This window comes from Delphinapterus leucas, chromosome 3 (assembly GCF_059928025.1).
Source record: "Delphinapterus leucas isolate spDelLeu-1000000601 "Yukka" chromosome 3, BTC_Dleu_Yukka2, whole genome shotgun sequence".
Classification (NCBI taxonomy): Eukaryota; Metazoa; Chordata; class Mammalia; order Artiodactyla; family Monodontidae; genus Delphinapterus; species Delphinapterus leucas.
Window position 1 is genome coordinate 146,398,719 of NC_143131.1, and position 25,704 is coordinate 146,424,422.

Consider the following 25,704-nt stretch of genomic DNA (forward strand, 5'->3'; position numbering starts at 1 on the left):
CAGGTACTGACTGTGCCAGGCATGGGGATGAAAAGACTGACAGGAAGGCATAATGCTTTCAAAGGATGCAACTGCAATACACAGGCACGCAGTAACTGGAATTGGATATACTCTAATCATATGTTTATTTGGTTAAATGATCCACACATTAACCTTGGAAGGAAGTCCTCAGTTCCTTTCCTTTTACAAACAAGGAAACAAGAGTTTAACTTGCCTGAGGCCACAAAACTAGTAACTGGATGAGTTGGAAATCACACCCAGTTCTTCCTGACTCTGAGCCCATGCTTTTTCTACTGAAATATGCAGTGTCTACAAAGAAAGTACAGCCCTAGCTATTGCGGCAGTGAACACGTAAAAAGATCAGTAACAACTCCAGATAAAATATCAGTGCCAAATGAGTGATTAAAAACTGTAAGTGCTGCAGGACTAAAGGGATCTTAAACAGCGCAACAGCCTGAGACCAGTGGGCAAAGTTTGAAGAGGAAGTGGGTCATGCCCAGAGCACTAGAAGACCTAACCTTTGGTAATGGATGTCAAGGATTTTCAGGATCAAAAGATACACTAAGAATAACCAAAGTATAAATTCCTGATCCCTGCATTTAGGGGACAATAGGGACTACAACTGGCTATACCTGAGAGTTCAGGATCTAGTTCAAAAGACATGTCTGAGCAGCTAATTATCTGAGTAGCTAAAAGTTTAATTAGTTGCTTTAGCGAAGAAAGGAGATAAATCTCATCTTTATTCACAATAAGCACTTAATTACTGGTTCTGCTGACATCTAACAAACCATGTTTCCTCTTATTTTGAAGGCAACATGCTTCTGTATGCTCTGAAATGTTAAAATTTACTGAATGTTATGCCAGGTACCACGCTTCCATAACACTATGCTATGTGTTTTATATAGTTTACAGTTAATTTAATCATCACAGTTCTGAAGCCAAAATTATTGTCCTCATTTTACAGAAAAAGAAATGGAGGATTGGAGACACTGATACATGTATACTTAAACAGGAAACTGTTTCCTCATTTGTGGCCTCAGTACTTAGCACAGGAGCCTGGAAATATAAGCCCTGCCCTCAAAGAGTTCCCATACATAGCCTTGAGAGAGGCCAGGATCACATATTTCCAACATCCAGGGGATGCAAAGAGGTACCATGGAGGTGCCATGAGCGAGAAACAGCTCATCTGTCCATCTGCTACCAAATCAGAGCTTCTTAGCCAGCATCGTCATCTCTACTGAGTTTGTAAAATGTCAGACATAAAACCACATTTCAAAAACAAAAAACCAAACAACAAAACAAAACCAAGAATTTACCCCACTGTGGCTACCGCTACCAAGGTAGACAACAGATAATGTCTGTAAGCAACTTTTTAAAAAGGGATTCAGAATATAAAAAATTTCTTAAATTGAACTCAATGCTTGGAATCATTGAGAGAAATAATGTATTTTTAGAGTGACTGAGCCACGTCAGCATGCTAAGCATACCAGGAAAATGCTGACTTAGGAGGCAGACCTCCTGGTAACGAGTCTTATTCATGGCCAGTGACTCCTGGCAATGGTTACCAACGTTCAGGCTACATACACCCTGGGGGCCCAGATGGTTGCTGCTAAATGTGACTCCACATAAACCCAAAGTATTACAAAGACGAATACATAACCTGTCTTATCAATATATATGGTGTTATTTTCAAAATTCATATCGTCGTTCTTAGTTTTAAAACATACACAATTGCTTTAAAATGTTATTGAATCAGTAAGCAGCTTTGCTACTCTGTATAATATTTCAATGAATAGAAAAAGCACATTTATTTACTATCACATGGGAGCTTGAGAAAACTTTTTTTCACTTTCGTATGGGAATCCCCATGCCAAAAAGAATTTCCTACATGCTCTCCCACTACTCTAAAATGTTTTTGAGAACCAAGAGACTTGGTTATAATCTATTACTGTACCTAAAGCCCTGAGGACACAGCAGAGAGAAACTGGGTAAGGCAACACGATCAGCCTGTGATACACCCACCCCCTAAGATGTCTGGACAGAGAACACTACCCAACATAAAAGGCCAAGCCATACCCTCTATCTCCAACCCTCAAACAAGAGCCAGAGGCCAGGACCTCTCAAAAGCTCTGCTAGATAACAGGCTTTCATTCTAAGTCAAGTAGAAGTTAGGAAATGGCTTAGCTTCTCAACACTTAGGACGAGCCTATTTTCTAAAATACATTTCTGAATTTTAAAAGAAAAAGGCTTACCAAATCATTTTTCATGGGTCATTTTAGGAAGTTCCCATCTAGGGCTGTTTTAAAAATTATTAGGTTCCTGAATCCCCAAACAAGTACAGTTTGTTTCAAAATGCCAGGAAAGGGACACTAAATGAGACCAGGGAGCTGACTACCTTGTTACACACCAACCCGGTGTAATTCCTAAGACTTTACTCTTCTCAATTCTCAAGGCCACCCACAAAAGAAAGCAACACTTCCTGCTGACTGTGCCTGCCCAAAATACTACCTACCACCATATCTGACGACCTCAACTGGCTTATATAAGCCAGGACTTTTTCAGAAAAACTAGACCTTTAAAAATGGAAGGCAGCCCATTGTAGTAGAAGATACCTAGGTCAATTAGCAGCTTTAGCAAATGCCTTGGACTGTTTGAATTGCAGTCTCCTCCTCTGTAAAAGATAATATATACGTTCTCAAATCTGTTGGAAGGATCAAATGAGATTACGTACATACAGTGCTTATCACAGTGCCTACAAACGGTAGCAGTGACGCTCTTTCTCATTTGTGGAGAACACTGACCAAAAGGAGTAGGCTGTGACCAAAAAAAATCTCACCAAATTGCCGGGAACTGTTGTCTCAGTCTAGGCTGATCTTCAATGCTGATAGCCCTGAGCCCTCCCCAACCATTCCCAGGAAGGGGCTCAGCCTGCAAATGCAATCCAACCATCATCTTAACTTCAGCAGTAGGGATACAGGGCATACACAGGTGCACCTCTTTAATGATGCAGATACCTGCCACTTCACTTAGACATCATGTGGTGTGGCTACTGTAGAGGAATGTTTCATGTTTTTGAGAACTTGTAAAATCCCCTTACCCTGTGCAAATTTTCAAAATACTGGGAAAGTAGCCATGATACACAGAGTATACAGCAGCATTTAAATTGGCAATAGAGTGAAAACAGATGTCTGAGCATGAAGGAATAACATTATTTTTAGAAGCCTAAACACAACTGGGTGGGTGGGCAAATTTCAGCATTTTCTGGTTAGGACAATGTTAATATCAAGTTTGCAAACCACAAAAAAGCTCCCCACTTTCCCTGAATAAAATGTGGTTTATTATAAGGTGCGATACAACACACCATCATTTTACTAGTGGTCTGTTCCAAGGAGAGTGCTTCAAAGGCTTTAATCCAGTGAATAAAAAAAGGAAAAAGGCATATTATACGAAAGAGTTTGCCACTAATCTGAGATGGCAAAAGAGAAAAATCCAAGTTCAGGACATCAGAACTCTGACTGCCTGAGTCTATTATAACAACTCCCATCTCTCTGTTGAGGGACATCTGATGGCATGGTAGGGCGAAAAGAGCATGGACTTTGGACCAAGAGTCTCAGTCTTGACAATCTGAGGACTAAATTAAATTACTGTGGCAAAGTACCTAACAGTAGTCTCATCATTAATAATAATGAGGAGGATGATGACAATAACAATTAAGACTCTACATGGCAAAGGAAATATGGCTGCTTCTTTTAGGACTGTGCCTCAGGTTTTCCAGGAATTCCTTCTCAATTCAGAGGCACTCTAAACTCTCTCCCTCCCGCCCTACCCCCTCTTCTTCTCTCTCCCCCTGTGTGTGTGTGCGTGTGTGTATGGCAAGAGCACCCATGAGAGATGAACCTTTGCAGAGAACTAAGAATTCTTATTCTCTTCAGACTTCATTCCTCACATTCTCATTTCCTGAATAATAGGGGTTGGCCATACTAAGCCAGGTTCCCTACTTCTTAAAAATTAGCCAATTTCTGTTGGGTCAGTGTGGAAGGGCAAGGTCATCTGCTTGTCAGAGCCAAATATGGGAATGGATAGATGACAGGAGCCAGCACATGAACTGGAGCTGTCAAGGTAGAGCAAGAAGGATAGAAAGCAAAAGGTGCTGTGAACTGGCAACCCTGCAAAGCATATGAGAAAAAAACACAAGAGACTCCAAGGCTGTGTGTATGGGCAACCAGGGAGGGGGGCAAAAACATCCACTTGATGTTCAGGGTGTAATTTATCTTTTGGCAATAGGCTTAAAACCCTCTAAAGCACTACCTTTGCCATAACTGGACTAAAACAAGGCCAACTAATCTTATCTTAACTCATACGCTTTTTTCAACTAAGAGTTTTCAAGCAATTGGACAAAGATGAGAAGATCACCTTGAAAAGTCTGTAGGCATTTAACAACATACCTCTTTCTCCTTCTCTTCTGGAATTTTCTACTTTGAAAATGACAAACAACAACACTAAGCCTAGAGCTGGCCAGATCTCAGTTAAAATCCCTTGTCTTCTACTTAACAATGTAGGAAGTTCTAAAATTTCTCTTAGTCTCAGTTTCCCCTCCTTACAGATGAGGATGACAGGTAGCTTGTTGTAAGAATTAAATGCAATTAGTAATCTATGTAAGTCACACAACATGGTTCATGAGTATACTGCGAGGGCTCAAAAGAGGGTACTTGTAATTATTATAGTCTGCTTGTGAGGGTTTTGTACCAGGCACATGGGTAACAGCCAAGCCTGTGAGTCTCTCCTTTGTTTGACCCACGGATCACGACACAACTCTGTGCTTTGTGTGTCTACCCAGGACAGAATAAAACAAACTCACAAAATAGAGGTAACGAACTCTATTTTGATGAAGTACCATTGATCTATAGCACACAAAAAGTTGCATTAAGTGCAGAAGAATATAAGGATGATCACAGACTCAACTACTGACCGGTTGTATGATCACCGGCAAGCTATTTAACCTGGGTGAGCCTCAGGTTCCTCAATTTTAAATATGGACAGGGCCTAACTTTCGAGTATTGTCCAGAGTGTTAAATGAGAAAATGCATTATAAAATGCTGAAAGTATCTAGGACAAGTAAACACTCTATACGTGGTACATTATTTTTATTATTATTACTATGAGTGAAAGTACCAAAGTATAAAACATCATCCCTTAAACTAAGAGATCTAGCCCACAAAAATCTGGAGGAGACTCTTGTGGCCAACCAGTGGGTTTTCCTAAACCACACTTTAAGAACCACTGGGTAGACCACCATGATATAGAGGTTTTGTGTCAAAAAGGGTTTTCCTCCATAGCTCTATTTTCCCTCACATCTGCCTCCTCCTAACTTTAAAATATTATTTCAGCCTGAGTAAATGGTTATGTTAGGTGGTGTCACATACTGTCATGCCATAGAAAACTGAGTTCATACTGTCGATTATAACACTACTAATGGGAATTAAATAAAATAATATATGTCACCAAATCTTCAACCTGATCAAAGTTCTTCCAGAGTTCCTATTTATTAATGATTGACCTTAGACATCATCCTTCTTATAATAAAGGACTTGCTGAAATTATTCAAGGAAATGTGGAGATACTTTATAAAGAATAGTTGGGAGGAAAAAAGTAACAAGTAATATAGTTTCTAAGATCTATGCATAAGCAGTGCCTTAGTAAAACTACATGAGGTAAAAGACAATCCCTCTAACCTGAAACACACATACACCAACCTAAGGTTCAAGTTAACACTATGTTTCAGCTACTAAAACTGTAGGAGCAATTTATTCTAAGTTTTGAACTGCCAAGGGGTCAATTAATTCCTAAACTTTAGGATTTGTATGGCAGAAGTTTTAAATCATTTAACCTACCCTAAAAGGTTACTTATAGCTCATTTTAGGGAACAGAATATTCAAAACAATGGCTTGCATTTGAAATAATGATATTCCAGTCATATTCAGATTTACTGTTAACAAAGCGATTCCATCAGTTCACATCTGCCTTAAAAAGAAGGCAGCGGGGAGGGGACTCCAAAAAAAGCACATGTTTCTCCATTAATGAATTTTGGCACAATAACTTTTATGTCTATCACCTGGGGGTGAGGATTACTTCACGTTTGGGAAACTGAGTATAACTTTATGGGTGATACAGCATTGCCTACCAAAGGCTGAACTTTTTTGCCAAGGAGGAAATCAGTGAAGTAACCAAGACCTGCCAAGAACACATGTGAAAGAGTTAATCAGAAATGCCTGTGCATGTCTTTCTTGGTTCAAGGAAAAGGGCTAAATAATAAAACTGAACTAATTAGAACACATGAACAATATCAAACATCTCCAATGTTTCTCATCAAGTTCACAGAGTTTTACTGGTCTGGGGAAGTTACACTCAACTCCAAAATGGTCCACGAGCATAATTTGCTCTATAAAAGCCACTTAACTATTGCTTAGAATCATATTTGAGTCCTTTTAATGAAAAAGTATGGGAAATTTACAGAGGAAACTGAGACTGTGCCTTCTCTAGTTCTCTAGAGATGGCTCAAAAAATGTGAAACTATGCTTACCTGAAAAATTGGGCCTTGGATTTCGGAAATTTCATCAAATTAAAACAAAAAGTTAATTTTGGATTAAGGTTTTAATTAACTGGTAGTCTTGCAGAAGCAGTTCATGTTTTAGAAAAGTTAGATTATTTTTTACAAAAAGGCACTATCTGCTCTGAAGGATAGCTGCAGATTACACATTGTGACATATTTGCTCTAAGACTTCAACTTAAAAAAAAACAGTTCTATGATTTTAGAACTAGACAACTAAGAACACTAAGACAACAAAAAAGTTGAGAACAAGACACAAACAGCCCATAAAACAGATAAATTATAAAATTACCTCTATATCCTGGATAATCTTTGGGTATAATGACCTATAAAATGAATTGGGAGGGCCATCTGTTGGTCTGTTTTTAAACAGGTACTGATCCCTGGCAAAAAAACACAAACAGATGTTACATTTTTGCGCATAAAAGGGTGAATTTTATTTAAACATGGTGCTTACAAAGATGTATCTTTCAAGTCTTTTGACTTGCATTGAGCTTTAACAGTTCAAAAGCGGGATTTCTGACAATTAAGTGTACATGTCAGGCCCAACTTTACTTCAGCTTACAGTTCTTTAGCATGATCCTCACCTTTTACTTTCTGAATACCCAACACAATAATCTAGCCTTTCATTCTACAGTGCGATAAAAAGTGTTAATGTAGCTTTGTGAAAAAGCTAACTGAGTACATTAACAAACTTTTTCCCATAAAGAAAGCACAGCCCTAAACATCACTCACACAGCCACCTATCTGTCCTAGCTGTGGCACTCTCTTTCTCTGTGCTGTCAGGGTACTGACATGTACAGAGCTATAAAGCTGTATTTCAGATCACAGGTTGTCTCTGAAAAATCCTGCCTGCTGTACCTTTCATCTTCAACCAGGATCAATATCTAATAGCAAAATGGCATTATTTGACTTTCTCATATTTTCCTTTTTCTTATCTATCTTTTGGTAATGGTGTCATCACCTAAGGAAAATGTGAAAGGAAAAGCATAAACACATAGCTTTGAAAAGCCAAATTGCTCAAACTGTACAATACATCTTAACAGTTAATAAATATAAAGGAAATATGCATTTCAGAAGGGGTTATTCTAACAGCTTTAACGTTTTTCCCCCCCAACTCTTGACTACTCATCTTTTCCCACTTGTTTAAAATAGGCCAACACATTTGGCAAGTATAATGGCATTTTTTAGTAATCAAACTGACCCTAGGTCAAATACACTTTTTTCAAGGGAACAACCAACCTAAATACTTACCACCCTCTTCTTTCTGAAAGTCCCTTCCATAGAGGGTCAGTGCGCACCATTCGTTCAATCAACTTCTTCCAAAGCATTCCTTCGGAGATCACTCGCTGCCATTCCTTACATACCAGCTCTGCTGCACACAGAGACCTGGCATCCAGGTAGGAAAGAATGTTTTCTGCTATGTGATCTAAACCTTGCTCTACAAAATAGAAAAGGCAGTGAAGGAATAGGAAGGGAGATGGAAATGTACCAGTTACCATTTCCTTAAAGATACGAGGAATAAAGAAATCCTGAACCAGGAAACATGCCTGAGTAATATCAAAAGTTCTTCAGATATACAAGTGCATGAGTACACAGACATAGACACTTCTTTTTGGTTCTGATTTTTTAAGATAAAACAATTGATGGCACCAGTTCCTGTCTGTAAAAGCCAACCCTGGACAGCTCTATATTTGTCAGACATTAAAATAAATGATTTCTTTTACATAACTCTATGGGGTAACGACACCCCAAATTTTACAGATGAGGCAGAAAGAGGTAAAAGGATTCAAGGTTTTACAATTATAGGGTAGTGAAGCCAAGACTGGACTCTGATCTCTTGCTCCAAAGTCCGCATTCTTTCCCCTCTGATTTACTGTTTCTCGTAACAAATCATCCTATTGATACATGACCTATGTGAATCCCTTGGGGCTAAGGAGACAAAAAGGTGAGAAACACTGACTTATCTGAAAAGTTTATGAAAAGTTAAACGACAATCCAAGAATTAAGTCAGGTGCACTAAGATGTATTTTTGTCAATCATTTCTCCATCTCCTTATGGAGGTAAAATCCTCAAAACCATGAACCACATGCCTAAAAATTCTAGAACCTTAAGTCGTTTATCCTACACAATGCAAGTATCCTCTCAAAGACAACCAAGATTCAGCCTTTGCCTGACATTCACAAAGGTAAGAAGATCACTATGGTCAATGCTGTTGCCACCTGTACACTCCCATCCTGTGGTTTTGGGCATGTCCTCTGCAACTACAAGAAATAAAGCTCATCCCCAGGCCTCCTCTGTGTTGGGGTGGGAAAACTAAACACACAGTCGGAAAATTCCAATTTCAAGTCTGGGTTCACCACCTAGAACTTCTATGACATGAAACAAATACTTAAACAATACTGAAACATCCCTGCCCCTTGGTTTTTTACCAAATAACATGGTAATGGCCAGTTAACAACTGTCCTTTCTCACGCTACTTTTATGAATCAAAAAAGTTCTACAGGAAGATTTTAAAGACAACAAAGTACCATTCGGGGTTAATATTTGTTCTCTTTTTCAAGATAAATAGAAGGGGTATAGTCATACTAACTTGGCAGGGTGTAGGTAAATCGTTAAACTTTCAGAACCTCCATTTCCTCATCTGTATAAAACAGGGATAATAATCTCTGCCTTATTTTGAAAATATCACAATGAGATGATGCATAAAAAATGCTTTACGAACTAAGGCTTTTTCCAACTCTAAGAATGACTATTTACACTGTTGATTATGGTTTACAGGCCCTTCATATACTAGTTCTACTCTATAGTAGGTCTAATACCCAAGTTATGATCTGATAATGAAGACTAACTACACTGGGACCACTATCTTTTCTTGCACATGTTATTATATTAAGAGTTAAGGCCGTCAAAGATTATACTGCCTTCATCTAACAGTCATATCACAGTAGACCCCTAAGATGGTAGTAAGCTGAATTAAAATCTTAGGCCCTTCTCCCCAAAACATCTATTAAAACAATTCCCCTTAATTTCTGTATTTGTATGGGTAGTTTAGAAGGGGAGGGCAGCTCACACGGAAGTCTACAGTTATCCTCTCTATAATTCACCTTCAAATCTTTATCTGACCCTTCCATGTCAGTCTCTACAATTCTGATTCTGTCATACAGAAAAGTGGATATTCCACACCAGATCTGCATGGTGGGCAAATGCAGTAACTCTTTACCCCAAGTTGCTGGCAAACATGTTAAATGGGTCAGAACCAAGGACAGCACCCGTGATTCTGTATTTCCCTTCAAGCTATCATACACCCATTCATTAAATACTCACAAGGTACCAACACTGAGCCACCAGTTCTAAATCATCTGGATTTTATACTACTATTATCCAGCCCATATCTCTCTATTCAGCCCTCAAGGATATTTGGAGAAACTCTGCCCCATGAAGACACTACCATCTTTATTTATACCATGTTTCTGACTTGCTAGTCTCATAACTTTATCCAAAAAGGAAATCAAGTGAATTTGGTATGGTTACTCTCCATGTTCCCTTGCTGGTGCTTACTTCATAAAGTTGGTATTGCAATTTTTTGTTTACAAGTTGGCACTAGCTGCTTTGTGTCACTTTTAAACATATATAACCCATGTTCATTATAGAAAAACTATAAAATGCATATAAGCAAATACCTTTAAATCCCTAAACCCCACCTCTCAGAGATAATAGCTTTTAACATTCTGCATACTATACCTTTCTAGGATTACACAACCCTACACAGTCTTTTCAACAGCTGATTAACTTTTGATAACCCATTTGAGAATTAGGCTAGAATGGAACATCAAATTCAATAGCCAATAGCTCGCATATACACCTTCTCCAGTTCTCCCGTTCTTAAGACCAGGAAATCTGCTCATCAATCATCTCTGGGTTCTATCATGCAGGACTACCAAACACAGTTGTACAAGCTGTATGTTCACAACTGTACCCAGTAGCTCTACCTACTGGTTTTCAATTACTTCTCAATGTTCCACAATTCTGAAAGTCACAGACTTAGGTTCTGTCACTATCCCGGCACACAACATTTTTAGGTCTACTTGTTATAGGAGCTGTGTTAAAGACAGCTTCATATCTTTCTTGGACTACAATTTTTCTGTCCTTTCTGGTTTTAAAACCATTCTTCTTAGCGGGGAAAGAAAAAAGGATAAGTTAAATGAGGAGTGAAAATATGCTGTTTCTTTCTATTACCACTACACCATCTATTCCAAGTACACTGTCCCTTCATTCTTTGTGTTCTTGCTCCAAACAGTTGATTATTTGTTTTTAACTCTCCCAAATTCCTTAACCATTTTGGACAATTTCACACTATTTGGGGCTTGGCCTTCTTGATACCATTCTCAAAGGTTCAGGCTACCTTTTTGTGTATCTCCATGCCCCTTTCTTCCATCTTCTGTCCAAGTGTATTTAAAACCAGGGAAATTCATGGAAAATCACATGGGATTCTACTTGTGCCTATCCACTGATAGGATTAGCAAATTATTAATCAGAACTTTAAATTTCAGAATCTCTCTACCGTCTTTAATCATATTTTCTTTTACAGTCTCTGGCCATGGCCTAATAAACTTAGCTCTTCTCTGAATTCTTCTAATTCTGGGGTACTTTATCTGACTATCTTCTAGTTTCTACACTTAATACGAGAACACAGTCACTTTCCAAGGTTTATGTTAATCCTAATCACTAACCGAGTCCTCCTAATTGGTTATAAACACACCCCTAACCAACTCCCCTCTCAAATCCTCTGCTGAGAGAGGAAATGAACAGACAAGAACACATTATATAGCTGTCTTTTCAGGCCTCAATGGCTGCCACATCCCCATGGTCTATATACGAACTGGGAAAGCTGCATCCAAATCCTCCACCTGGCTGGGTAGTCTATGCGCTGGTTCTCAGAAGCCTGTGTGGTTATATCACTTAGGGTTACTGATTTGAGAAGCAACAGCAGCAGAAACAGCTTCCTAAATATTCTCCTGATCCACTGAATCAGAACCTCTAGATGGTGGGGCCCAGAAATCTACATTCTTAAGAATTACTACCAGATAATTCTGACATGCTGGGAACTACTGCTTCATAGCAATAATATCCCTTTTAGTCCTCATTGATTTCCCGCCACCTCAATATCTCACACCACTGGGCTATCAATGAGATTCTGCAGAAAGAAGCTCATTATTAGACACATACTTCCTACTCTTTCAAATGCCACTGGTCCAATTCGGCAACATCTCATTGAAATCTATGAGATTTGATTTATTTCCTTTTGGTAATACTTTAAATTCACTTCATCCTTCTAGGGGGCAGCATGTTTTAGCTTCTCGGAAAATGCACTGGCTATAGGGCCATATAATCTGGGTTGAAGCAAATCAGTTTTCCTTTTTGGATCTCAGTCTGCCATAAAATAGGAATGATATTAAATGCCTAAGAAGGATCATCTCGTATAATCTGCATGATAAAACCCTCTGAGATAGGCTATAAATAGCCTCATTTTATAGAGAAGCAACTTCTTAACCTTGTTGGAAAGGTTCATAAGAGGAGGTTATTCAGGAGCCAGATACAGAGCAGGTACTCGATAAATGTCAGTCTCTCTTCTTCCCTCTTCCAGAAATCGCTTTACCTGATATCACTGGTCAAGGAAGCTAAGCAGTATTCCCCTTCCTTGTTACTTTCTGCAGAGAAAATATGACACACCTCCCCTAGCAAATCGCTAATTCCTCACTAATAGCTTGGAGTAAGTCTCATACCCCTTAAATATTTAAAGAAGAATAGGAATCACGCAACCTCTATTTTGGGCACCTTGGAGTAACTAGCCCCAGGAGCCATGTAGACCTTGTAACTGTCTGGTTTCAAGACTGTTCAGAACAAAGAGGTTACTGAATAAGGTGGTCCATTTGCCTGAGCTAGAAAGTGCTCTGAGGTGTTAAAGCTAAGCATTTTCTTAAGTATCAATGTCTGGCTCTCATTTACTCTATGGTGCTGAGACGCCCCCATCTCCTGCCACCCCCCCCTTCCCAAGGCAATAAGAGGACACATTATGGCCTCAGAAAATGAGTCCAGAATACTGCACACATAGTGCTGAAGAAGTGCTGCTGTTGCTAATTATAGGCACCAGATGAAGGTCTGGAAATTTTTCAATAATAAATTAAAACAATTAAAAGGCAAAATTTTCAAAGCTCAATATGTAAATAACATTGTACCAAAATGAAACTCAAATGTGTAATGTCAGTTCAATGCCCTTGACTATAGCCAGTTCTAAGACAGCTGCTTAGATCATACAATTACAGAAACTTTTATTATTTTAGAAACACATTTCAAAGAGCAGCTGCAAAGAAATTTCCTTCCCCACCCACCCCTGCTGTCCCTTCCCCCTCCCTAGTCACAGATCTAGTTGTAAAATCTGAAGTTAGAAACTTTCTTTCCTGAGAGCAAAAGTCTGTCAGTGGATGCCTTTAACTTGGAATATACTGACCTAAGGATTCAGACACAAATGCTCAGGTCACAAAGTCCAACATTTTGTTATGCCAACAAAGTGGCACACACACCTACCTAAATGATGTCAGGATGAATCAATTCGGAAATCAGTGGGTGAATAATTAAAACTTCCTGGCAATAAATCGTACTGCAGGTGCTTCCTGCCTCTCTGGGCTTTTTTTTTTTTTTTAACTGACATCCTCAGAATACCCACCAGATGCTAGGCATATTATATACAATGTCTTTAATCTTCACAATATCCTATAAAGTATTATTATCATTCCCACACAGATAAGGAAACTGAGGATCCAAAAAGTGAGCTCACATAACCATTAGGGGCAGGGGCTGGGATTCAAATGGAGGGGCTGTCAAATCCAACACCCATCACCTTTCCACTCTGTCATGCTGGATCTCTGGCCCTGCATCCAGCCTAAAGCCTACACTCTGGTTCTTCCACATCTCCCAAGACCTCTGATCTAATCTCTGTCACATTCACAGTCCATAATGGTTTACCATCCTTACTTGAGGATGAGACAAAAGAATAAACCATGGCCAGGAAGGTAAGTGTTTTTAAAATTCTTAATTGCTTAGACACCTCACCAAACAGATCACCAATGCTTATCGTCCTTCTTGAAGTACAATCTGTCTCTACTTCAAATGGTATAAATTTTCCCTTTAACAACAGTTCTTACAAACCACAAACTTAGCCTGCAGAAATTGACATTGCAGACTAAACATTTACCATGATTTTTAGAAAAGCATATCATAATTATCACTTTTTCCACTGAACCAAAAGGAGCCAGAGACCACAAACATTTTCCATTTTCCCTATACTGACAGGTACGATATTCACAGTAAGCATTAAAAAGTCAAAACTACAGACCGTTTTTATAGAATTAATGGTTTTCACAATCAAAAGAAGTCTTAAGTAGACTGTCAATTTCAACAAAGTAAAAATTCAAACTAAGGATCATCTACAGTAAAAGTTAAACACCAAACCAGGATAATGATTAGTAAGTTGTTCCACACATTATTAAATCTAAGTATGAACAAACACATGGACCTGTTTCTCCCCTAATGCTCTTAAGGCAAGATCTGTGCTAAGGAACTAATGCCAGATTTAATCCAAGTCTACTAGACACTAACTAACACAATCAACTTGGCCAGCTTGTCCCCAGCTATTAGATTCATATGTATGATATATACTGACATATGTATATATGTTCAGATCAAATCCTGTTAAAACAAATAGCATTTTAACAAAAATATTTCCATGTCCCAGCCAATGGTCCGTTCATTTCATGTAATACTCGATACCACAAAATTCCACTTTAACAGAGATATGGACAATGCCTTAAAATTCGCTGTAATGAAAACTGAATTGTATGCAATTATACTAACCATATTTATATACATAACACATGTTCATCTGTTCTGTCTCTTCTCCAATTCTGTACACTCCCCAAGAGAAGGGGCTGCCTCTGAACTATACTCTGCAAATCAAGAGAACTACAACAGTGCCACCTCGTGGATATTCTGTAAATATAAGTTAAATTCCCTGGTGCTCTAAAATGTTTGAGAGGCAAATTATAGGGAAAAAATAAAAATAAACCAAAACAACAGAAAGCAAACAGAATGGATTTGCCTCAAAAAATGGGAGCATAGCTTCATTTATTTAAAAGCACTTAAGAGGAACAAGTATAACTGTCAACTTTAAAAACTACCCTGTCTCTTCTTGGTGTGAAATGTAGCATGAGTCAGTAGAAAGTCTTGGATGAGGGGGGTTCTGAGTTCTGGGCTGCACATACAGAGAAGCTGCAGCACATGTGCACTCATCTTACTCAAATTCACCTATAATTCTCTCTCTCATGCAATTAGAAGCATAGCTCTTCTCTCCCACTCTCTCTCTCTTATAATTAAAAGTAAATGTTACTGAATTGGGGTGTAAACCATGTATACTTGAGGCCAGTTTAAGGCACTGTCCAGAGTAATCTTAACTGGAAGTGATTTCAGCTTTTGTACTAGCTTTTGCACCAACCCCCACCATCACCTGCAAAATCACAATAACCAAGATGTATGATCTTAGGCATTTCACCCAATTCTCTGATCCTTGGCTTCATAATCTACCCAATGAGAAACAGCACTAGGTGACGGCTAAGATCCCTTTCAGCAATTAAATACTATGATTCTAGAAAAAGAGGGTTCATGTTTTGCTCTTCTAGAAATACTAATTCAAGAAATGAGGAAAATAATGCTACATTTCAGCATAAAAAGAACAGTAGGGTCAAAATTTTCTAAGCTAACTCTCAAATATCCTTAAAACACTCCCTTTGTAGAAAGTAAACTTACAAGTTCTAGAAGAGGGATTAGGAATCAGAGGCTGGCATGTCACTTTGCAGCCCCAGGTTTCAGGCCTGAGGCATGAACCCAGGTCCTGTCTACTGTGGAAATACTTAGACTATGGAGTTGTGATGCACTGTAAATCACAGACAGGCTAAGAGAGAAGCTACTCTTTGAGGAGCCATCCAGAAGCTCTGAAAAAAGGGTAGGGCTGGTGGCAATGCTACTGGTTTATCCCTGGCTATTTCTAAGGCATACCCTGGCACAGCAGCTGTAACCTCCAGGTTACCCTGACCACATTAGAGGAGAATGTTCTGGCCAACAGTCTCACATTCTCTTCAAGAGTGAAATCTCTCTATCTTACCTAGACAAACTTAAAATCAAAAATTTTAAAAAGAACACAGAGAGAAAAGAATTAACGAGTGACCAAAAATCAAAGAGGGGGACTCCCCTGGTGGCGCAGTGGTTAAGAATCCGCCTGCCAATGCAGGGTACACAGGTTCAATCCCTGGTCTGGGAAGATCCCACATGCCATGGAGAAACTAAGCCCGTGTGCCATAATTACTGAGCCTGCGCTCTAGAGCCCGCAAACCACAACTGCTGAGCTCACGTGCCACAACTACTGAAGCCCACGCGCCTAGAGCCTGTGCTCCGCAACAAGAGAAGCCACCGCAATGAGAAGCCCGTGCACCGCAATGAAGAGTAGCTCCCGCTCACCGCAACTAGAGACAGCCCACGCGCAGCAACGAAGACCCAACGCAGCCAAAAATAAATAAATTAATTAATTAAAAAAAAAATCAAAGGGGGATGAACAGGCAGAGCACAGCGGGTTTTTAGAGCAGTGAAACTGTTCTGTGTGACACTATAATGGTAGATACATGTCACTATACATTTGTCAAAAGCCACAGAATGTACAACACCAAGAGTGAACCCTGAAGTATGTACTTTGAGTGATAGTGATGTGTCAGTGTAGGTTCATGTATTGTAACAAATGTACCACTGTAGTGTAGGATGTTGATAGCAGGGAGGCTGTGCTGGGGGCTGTTGCGGGTGGGGGCGAGGATATGGAAACTGTACTTTCTGCCCAATTTTGCTGTGAACCTAAAACTGTTGTAAAAGTAGTCTTTTTTTTCTTTTAAACCAAAGTAAACTTAACTGGGGGGTGGGGAGGGAGAGAGAGAGAAAGAGAAAAGGGAGAGAAGAACACACTCATGCAGGGGTAGGATAGTGAGGGAGAGGATGCAGAAATAAGTTTTAAGAAATGTAGTAAGACATGCTATCAATTTCCCCAATACTTTTCTGCCATTCCCTAAGTGTCACTTCAGATATAAATGAACATCTTAAATTTGGGGACACTTCCCAAACACTGTAGGAAAAATTGTCCCATATTAAAAAAAAATACTTATAAAGGCAAAATGCAGATTCTATAGACACCACATCAAAATAAAAAGTACAGCATTAATTCACTAATGTAGCAATAGTATTGACCAATGATCAACACTAGTAATCACAGAAACCGCCTACAGTTCCTAGATAGATGCTAAATTATAACTCCTCTTCAAGTACCACATATTAAAGTACAGTATGTGTCCCAAAGAAATGCTGTCTCACGCTGTACTCATTCATTCATTTCACAAACACCTACTCGGCTCCGTCTAGGCTCTTGGGCTGGGCATTCTTCCACTTCTCAGCTTTTTAAAAGACAAGCATGGTTACCTGGTAAAGCGGTAATAAAGTCCCGCTGCAACATGGGCTTCAGGTAAGAGTTAATATGTCCATGCTGGTAATGACACATTCGTGAAATAAGGTGTTCCACAAATTCCACTTGATCTGATTCAGACCACTGGTCAAAATATTTAATACACAAGTCTTTTTCTTTTTGATAGTTTCCTTCTGATGGCCTCTTTCTGGAGACGATCACTGATGATGTTCCATTACTTATCTATTTTAGAAAAACAAAAAAGTAATTAGTTTGACAAGGAAAATAAATCTTAAGAGCGTATCATCAGAAACATTTTTTTGCCCTGTGTATTTATTCTTAAAATGCCAGTTTTACCCTAAAGCCAAACTCATTCCTTTATTAATTAATTCAGGAAATAATTAAAAAAGCATTCAGGGCCCATGTGCTCGAATTAGTCACTAAAGTAATGATAAAGTTAGAGTTCTATCTAAAGCTAAATGGTGTCTTAAATCATCATTCTCCAATGCTTATTCCAAAATCGTGCTGTTACCAGTTAACTAAGGTTGGAGAAGACCATCTTAGAAAAACTGTTCAACTTGGCAAAGTGGCAACTGATTGATTATTGATGGTTTGTTTTCCTTCCTCAAAGTTGGAAGGTAAAGCTATATTCATCTATGCAAATAGTTCTCACACTTGTGCATGCATCAGAATAACAAAAGAGCTTGTTAACACACAGACTGCCGGGCCCACCACGGAGGTTCTGATCCTACAGGTCTGGAGTACAGCCTGAGCACTTCCAACAAGTCCCCAAGTGATGCTGATGCTGCTGGTCTAGAGACTGCACTTCAGGGACCTCACTCTGAAAACTACTGGTCTATGTAACAGAGAAATCAGAGAGCAATTCAATCTAAAAAGCTTCATTTTACCTAACAGTTTCAATCTCCTCCGTATTATTTCCAGGGCTGCTAACTGCTGACAAAATAGTTTACAGACTTTCACTCTCTCTTTCAATCACCTACTCAGAAAGTGACCCAAGGTAAATAAACCACATATACCTGAAAAGTTCCTCATCTTATTTAGTTGGTTTACAGATATCCCACAGACTCCTAGACCAACAGTTGCATCTCTCATCAAATCTACATGGTCCTTGCATAAAATCAGTATACTTTTTAAAAACTGAAACTAGGGCTTCCCTGGTGGCACAGTGGTGGAGAATCCGCCTGCCAATGCAGGGGACACGGGTTCGAGCCCTGGTCCAGGAAGATCTCACATGCCGCGGAGCAACTAAGCCCGTGCGCCACAACTACTGAGCCTGCGCTCTAGAGTCTGTGAGCCACAACTACTGAGCTCACACGCCTAGAGCCTGTGCTCCGCAACAGGAGAAGCCACCGCAATGAGAAGCCTGCGCACCGCAACGAAGAGTAGCCCCCGCTGACCACAACTAGAGAAAGCCCGCGCACAGCAACGAAGACCCAACACAGCCAAAAGAACAAAACAAACAAACAAACAAAAACACTGAAACTACATGCACTGCATCTGGACAACAATATCCAAAAAAATCTAAATCCCTAGACTGAACCACAACTGCTACTGATATTATGAGGCTCAGTAATTTCCCTGTTTACAAACAAAAGAACCTCAATACTTTCGTCAAACATTTGCCAAGTCATCTGTCCATCACTATTCTGAATGCCCCTTCATGTGTAACACTAGAAGGAATAGCATATAAGAGAATTTTGAAAACTGAAGAGTTGCATCACAAACATTCATTAATTCCATTAGGAGCTTATTTCAGAAGTCTTACATGGGAAGAATGAAGAGCTTTTTTTTAATCAGTATATCCCCTAACTTAAAGTGAACTGAACCCATCCCAGAAAGCAGACATCCTTTGTAAATATCCAAAGGAGTCTTTGGCCTTCCTTGGTAAAATCTTAAAAATCCTTCATATCTGAAGTGAGTTCTTATGTCGACATTTAGAGGTATAAACCTGGAAGGCATTAATCTCCCACCTCACTTATCTTACCACTTCCTTGTCTGAGAACGTTTTTTCCCTTATAATTTGGGTGAGGGAGAGCTCACTGACACCGGGCACCACCAGGGGGCAGCATTGAACAGAGATTTTTGATGTTGCTTGTAGTAAAACATTCATATCAAACAGAACCAAAACATCAGCATTAAGAACAGTCAGACGAAGTAAACATTCTTTGCTGTGGTGAATATCAGCTAGCATAAGGAGCACCTTTGCTACTTCTAAGCATAAGGATGTTCACCATGTTATAATAAAATTCAGAAAAAACTACCCAGTTACAGGCAACTGGTTAAAGTGAATTATATAATACATCTACACAAAGTACTACAATGCAGCCATTAGAATTAGGTTTATAAAGTAAGATTTTAATAACAAGAGAACATGTTTATGAAATAGTATTAGGGACAAAAGAATCTTATATAGCATATGATCACAATAATCTGTGTGAAGGGAAACACGCCAAGAAAAAGTAAAGAATATAAATGAAAATGTTAAAAGTGCCTAATCTTGAGAGAGAAAGCTACATATTTTTTCCTTCCCCTTTTCTTTCTATATTTTTTCATAATACTTGCCAAAATAATTGCTTTTGTAACAGGTTAAATATAATTATGGTAACAACTTGCATTTGTGTACTGCTTTATTGTTTATAAAATACTTTCACACCCATTATCTCACTTGATAAGCAAAAGGGTTATTATTTCATTTACAGAAGGGTTCCTTTCCTAACCATCTAGCCTCCTTAGAGCATCGGTATACCATTAACTAGTTGACTGAAAGGCAGATGAAAAAAAAAAAAAACTGAAAGCTAAAGTGTTAAGAACCACTGTGAATTGAAAATCAATAGTAAATTAAGAGAATCCTGTTGCAAAATACCAGACGTGGAGGGAACAGCAGTCAGTCTGCACACAGTTCCCCCTAAAATAACAGTATGTGCCCAATTCTACAGCACATTTTCCATTTCTATTTCTAACCACCCGCTTGGCCTAGAAAGATCTTCCTGGAATTGCACTGCTTTGTTTCTTTTCATCATAAATTTGTTGGGGACACTTTATTCTTGCTAACTCCTTTGATTCAAATCAAGTGAGCCCAGAGAACTTTTTTTTATCATTATTCTCTTCAGATTTAGATTTGTTTTGCCTTTATTTGTATCTTCATGAAGGGAAAAATTATGTGTACCATAATGGTCGATGAAAACACGAAATCATGAAACTTTATATGCTCTCCATCCCGTGCCTTACAAAAAAACTGGGGGATTGGAAGGAAAACTGGAAAACTAAAATAGAGGTAGGAGAGAAGGAAACTGAATTTAAAAGGAAAAGGCAAACAAATAGGAAATGGGGGAGAAGGGTGACGGCTGGGAGAAAAGGTCAGTGCATACACTGGTATGCGGCATGGTGCCATTCTGGTGACAAAGGACACCACCACTGTCCATTTTTGGCTTAGACAGTGGCCCCAGAGACGGAATATTTTGGGCTGCAGCCAACTTCAGAATCTTGGTGAGAATTCCTAAATTCTTTACTATTCATAATGACACTTCCCTAAGGAACAGAAGATAAGTTAGGGTGAATTCTTTTTTTTTTTTTTTTCTTATGTGGACCATTTTAAAAGTCTTCATTGAATTAGTTACAATATTGCTTCTGTTTTATGTCTTGGTTTTTTGGCCCTGAGGCATGTGGGCTCTTAGTTCCCCAACCAGGGATCGAACTCCCACCCCCTGCATTGGAAGGTGAAGTCTTAACCACTGGACCGCCAGGGAAGTCCCAGGGTGGATCCTGAAACTAGCAGAATTGCGCAAAAGAAAACAAAAGTACTTGGCTCTTAGTTTCACTGAGGACAGGAGCTGAGGGAGCATCTTATCTACAGTAAGTCAATTGCTATCTTATCTGTGCGCCGTCATTCCTACCTGCCAAAGAGTATTTTTCTTTGGGGACTCATCTTCATTTTGATCCTCCATAACTGAAGTGTTCTAAGGGGGGAAAAACAGGTTATTTGAATTATGCCGAGTTTTGCAAATTCTAAATAACTACACCAAAATATAGTTTTGAAAACCCAAACTGGAGTGTACCAACACCAACCCCAGAGCTGTTTGGCTTGTGGCTAACACATGCCATTTTGGGTCCACAGGGGTGTTTTCATCTTTGATCAATCATTAGTTAGTGGTTGGACAAAAGTAAGCATAAAGTCTTTATGAAGGTTGGGTGTACTCAGAAAACAGGCTAAATTATGGGCGTGGGGCTGGAGCTCTGCCTCAGCCGTCCCGTTACTCTTTTAACCTGAAGAAAGAAGGCCCTGATGATTACACAAAACATTTACTAGAGTGTCTGCTACTCAGTGGCCCGCCCCAGCCATCAGCAATTAGAAGTGACAAAGCCCTGGAAGCCCCCCTGCCTTTCTCTTTCCTCCCTTGATGGCCTTGTTTTTCTGGAATGGCTTTGCAATCTCCCCTAGCAAGCATGGTGGGTGCCCCAACCTTTTCCCTTAAGAGGAGGATGCTGTTAGCCAGCAACAATCTGGCTTGCCTTGGGAATGCATTAGCTTTTGATTTTTGTGTTTACTGCACAAAGAGGCACTGTGTATTCTTTCTGGTGACCTAGTCGCTCAATAGATGCCCATTAACTGGAGATTATACATGATTGGATTTTTCCCTTTTGAAGCTCCTACCTAATAGCTAAATGGAAACTTAATGAGAAGGGGAAGTGGGAGAGTTGTGTTCTGAAAGGAATAACAACTCATTTATGGATAGCAGTCTCTCTAAGATTCCTTCCCAAGCCTAAAATTCCAAGATTGGGGTACAAAATTTAAACTATAACATTTGTCCTGTAGTATTAGTCGAAAAGATCCTATAGATCTATTTATCAGTGTTTACAAGAGCTTGTTTACTGCCTATAGGGAATAAGCCTACCTCTCAAATTTTCCCTGTTTTTCCTTTATGTTCGTCAAGTTGTAAAATGTTTGGGCACATACAGTATTTCCAAACACTCCATTTGAAAATACCCAACGTAGGTGGTGGCAGAAGAATCACCACTGGACACTAGTGCTCTGCAGGTCTCACAGCAGGCTCTGATAAGAGATGTAGAATGAGGGCTTCCCTAGTGGCACAGTGGTTAAGAATCTGCCTGCCAATGCAGGGGACACGGGTTCGAGCCCTGGTCCAGGAAGATCCCACACGCCGCGGAGCAACTAAGCCCGTGCGCCGCAACTACTGAGCCTGCACTCTAGAGCCTGCGAGCCACAACCACTGAAGCCCACGCACCTAGAGCCTGTGCTCCACAACTAGAGAAGCCACCGCAATGAGAAGCCTGCACACCGCAACAAAGAGTAGCCCCTGCTCTCAGCAACTAGAGAAAAAACCCGCGTACAGCAGCAAAGACCCAAGGCAGCCAAAAATTAAATAAATGAATAAAATAAAATAAATTTTAAAAAAAAGAGATGTAGAATGATGTAGTAGAAAAGCCAAAGGCTTTGAAACCAAAGAGAGAAGTTGGAATCCAGATTTGGTCACTCACTCTGTGTGTGTGTGTGTGTGTGTGTGTGTGTGTGTGTGTGTGTGTGTGTGTGTGTGTGTGTGTGTGTGTGTGAGAGAGAGGGGGGAGGGGAGAGGGAGAGGGAGAGGGAGAGGGAGAGGGAGAGGGAGAGGGAGAGGGAGAGGGAGAGGGAGAGGGAGAGGGAGAGGGAGAGGGAGAGGGAGAGGGAGAGGGAGAGGGAGAGGGAGAGGGAGAGGGAGAGGGAGAGGGAGAGGGAGAGGGAGAGGGAGAGGGAGAGGGAGAGGGAGAGGGAGAGGGAGAGGGAGAGGGAGAGGGAGAGGGAGAGGGAGAGGGAGAGGGAGAGGGAGAGGGAGAGGGAGAGATCCTGAGAGATCCTGAGCAAGTTGTTCTACCCATGGACAAATACAAACCACACAAAGTTGTGGGGATTGAGACTACCAGCACAGTGCTTGGTGTATAGTGGGTATTCAAAAACTCTGTTTATGCCCTGCTTTGAAGATACTACTTTCCCCCAAGTGTTATCTTCTCATGCTTTTCTAACTTCAGACTTTGACAGAAAGACTCCAGATGGTTGCCTAATAGGGAAAACCCACTGGCTTCCTTGATAAAACCTTATAAGCCGCATAACACCGAGGTCTGCAATGGGGAAGGGGGGCAGGAGGGCAGGGCTCCATATGTTAAAGTCAACCATGAGCCAGAGAGGAAGGAAGTGTGTCCAAGTGTCCAAAGCAGGTCTAAAGTGGTGGCAGCAATAAATGATCCTGAATGGGAAAGGGGGGATGAAGAATAGGGAAACACAAGTAGTGCTCCTCCCTCAAATTTTCCTTTTACTGCTATCTTGAAGGACTTAGGGATTAATAAAGCTGACAGGTTTCCTTAGGGGAATGAACAAAGTGGGAACAGTGACTCAGTATATCACCTGGATCTGACTGGTAGTTACAAAGGCATCCTTGCCATATCACAATGTCCTGGGTTCTGAGAGAGTGGCAAGAAAAAAGAATGGCTGGGAACACGGAGGTGAGCGTGCCAAATGGAAGAGAGATGGGAAGTAAGTTCCCGCTCCCTCGTCTCCAGGCAGCCCAGGAAATGTGTGAAGGAGGTATATGTGCAAAGCGTTTTGAACTCCAAAGTTTTAAAACACAGGAGTCTGAATCCACCAGAGCTATTCTGACGTAACCTACCTCAATACTTTCCTCACTCAGGGAGGAAACAAAAAAACGTCAGAAGTTCCTGCGGACTACACAAGAAACAACCGTCTTTCCAGTAAGGAAATTTAATTCTTCTTTTCATTCCAAAACAGAGAAATGGTGTTTATTTACATAGCTGAGAAGGAAACAACCCCTCTGATAAAAATAGCAACTATTCTCTTAAGGCTTGATGAAAGTGGATAAAGACATACAATTTAGTACAACTGTATTTAATAGAGCCCTGTGGGGGCTGGAATACATTTTTTTTTTTTCCATTTCTCTTATAAAGCCTTCAGGAAAAGATGCCAAAGGGAAAAAGCTGCCCTCGAGCTACACTGATCAGAGGATCATTTCCAAAGAGTAATCCAGGTGACACAAGAGATGCTCAGAGGAAAAAGGGTCCTGGGGTCTAATTAAGTTTGACAAATGCTGCATGCTCACGTGTGTGCTCTCCCCCGCCGCCCTTCTTCCTTTCCTACACAAACACACCCCACAATGCACTTCGTAAAGATACTAAAGACTCTGACATCTCATAATTTTAAAAATCAGGTTAGATTAGTTTAACAGCTATCCCTAATTTGTTGGGTATGGCCACCCCCCTTCTACACTCTCTCAATAAGAGCTCAGCACACTGGCAAACAGTGGACTAGGGCAGTAGCATGGCACGATTCCTTCCTCCTCCCACTTCACTACATGAATACTGCTGAGAGACAAAGGAAATGCCCACTTTCGGTAAACACAATATATACCTCTCCTATTCCTCATTATCTTATGTGGGGATAAGAATGGGTGGCAAGCATCGAAAATTCTAAGAGCCACAGGTTTTTATTTTTAGTCACTTTGACTGGGCTTCCCTGGTGGTGCAGTGCTTGAGAACCCACCTGCCAATGCAGGGGACACGGGTTTGAGCCCTGGTCCGGGAAGATCCCACATGCCATGGTACAACTAAGCCCGTGCACCACAACTAGTGAGCCTGCGCTCTAGAGCCCATGAGCCACAACTACTGAAGCCCACAGTCCACAACTGCTAAGGCCCGTGCACCTAGAGCCCCGTGCTCCACAACAAAAGAAGCCACTGCAATGAGAAGCCCATGCATCACAATGAAGAGTAGCCCCCGCTCGCCCCAACTAGAGAAAAGCCTGCACACAGCAACGAAGACCCAGCGCAGCCAAAAATAAATAAATAAATAAATAATCATTTTGACTTTTATTCTTTAAAGGTTTAATAGACAAAAGGTCACAAGTTCAAGGGAGAGGTAAGAAAAAACAATGAGGCTTCCTTCCAGGAGAAAAGGAAGGTGGTTTCCTACATCCAAGCTCTCAGATGAAACCATGCGGTAAGCCAATCTGAGAGGTGAGATCCTCTTTTAAGTCTCCAACACTTCTGGGAAAGGAAAGTTCTTTGAAATACCAACCTGGCTTAATCACTTCCTACCCTTCTCATCATCATCTCTTTCATCCTACACCTACATCACACGCAAACAAACAAAAAACGCAGACCTTCCTACTACCAATGGAAGATACAATCTAGGAAGCAGCAGCTAGACTCTAGGGCAGATCAACCTTAGTACTAGTGACATCTGGGGCCAGATTAATTCCGTGGTGTGGGGGCGGGGGGAGCGTGGCTGTCCTGTACAATGTAGGATGTCAGGCAGCATCCCTGGCTTTTCCCTGCTAGTTGCCAGTAGCAACCCCCTCCCCTGCCCTAACTGTGATAACCAAAGATGTCTCCAGATTGCCAAATGTCAGGGGTGGGGATTGGGGGCTCGGGGCAACAAAACTGCCCCCTCCACTTGAGAGTCACTGCTCTAGGGGTGTGAGCTCCTAAACTTGCTTCCTTAGGAAAATATACTAAAAATCACC

The 25,704-nt window shown here is 40.4% G+C and overlaps 1 protein-coding gene across 16 annotated transcripts in view; it reads right to left on the reverse strand.

Moving 5' to 3' along the window:
- Positions 1-25,704, reverse strand: part of FBXW11 (F-box and WD repeat domain containing 11) — a 135,409-nt gene that overhangs the window by 26,989 nt on the left and 82,716 nt on the right. For 14 of the 16 annotated variants that reach the window (XR_016392854.1, XM_089909657.1, XM_089909659.1 and 11 more), the window contains 4 exons: positions 21,074-21,136; positions 17,177-17,402; positions 7,862-8,048; positions 6,900-6,990 (listed from right to left, as the gene is read on the reverse strand). Coding sequence is in view for 15 of the 16 variants with exons in the window: in XM_089909657.1 (XP_089765783.1) it covers positions 6,900-6,990; positions 7,862-8,048; positions 17,177-17,402; positions 21,074-21,136 (567 nt within the window). In the remaining variant the exon portion in view is untranslated. The remainder of the gene's footprint in view (positions 1-6,899; positions 6,991-7,861; positions 8,049-17,176; positions 17,403-21,073; positions 21,137-25,704) is intronic. The other 2 variants (XM_022595124.2, XM_022595120.2) reach the window with 1 other exon arrangement.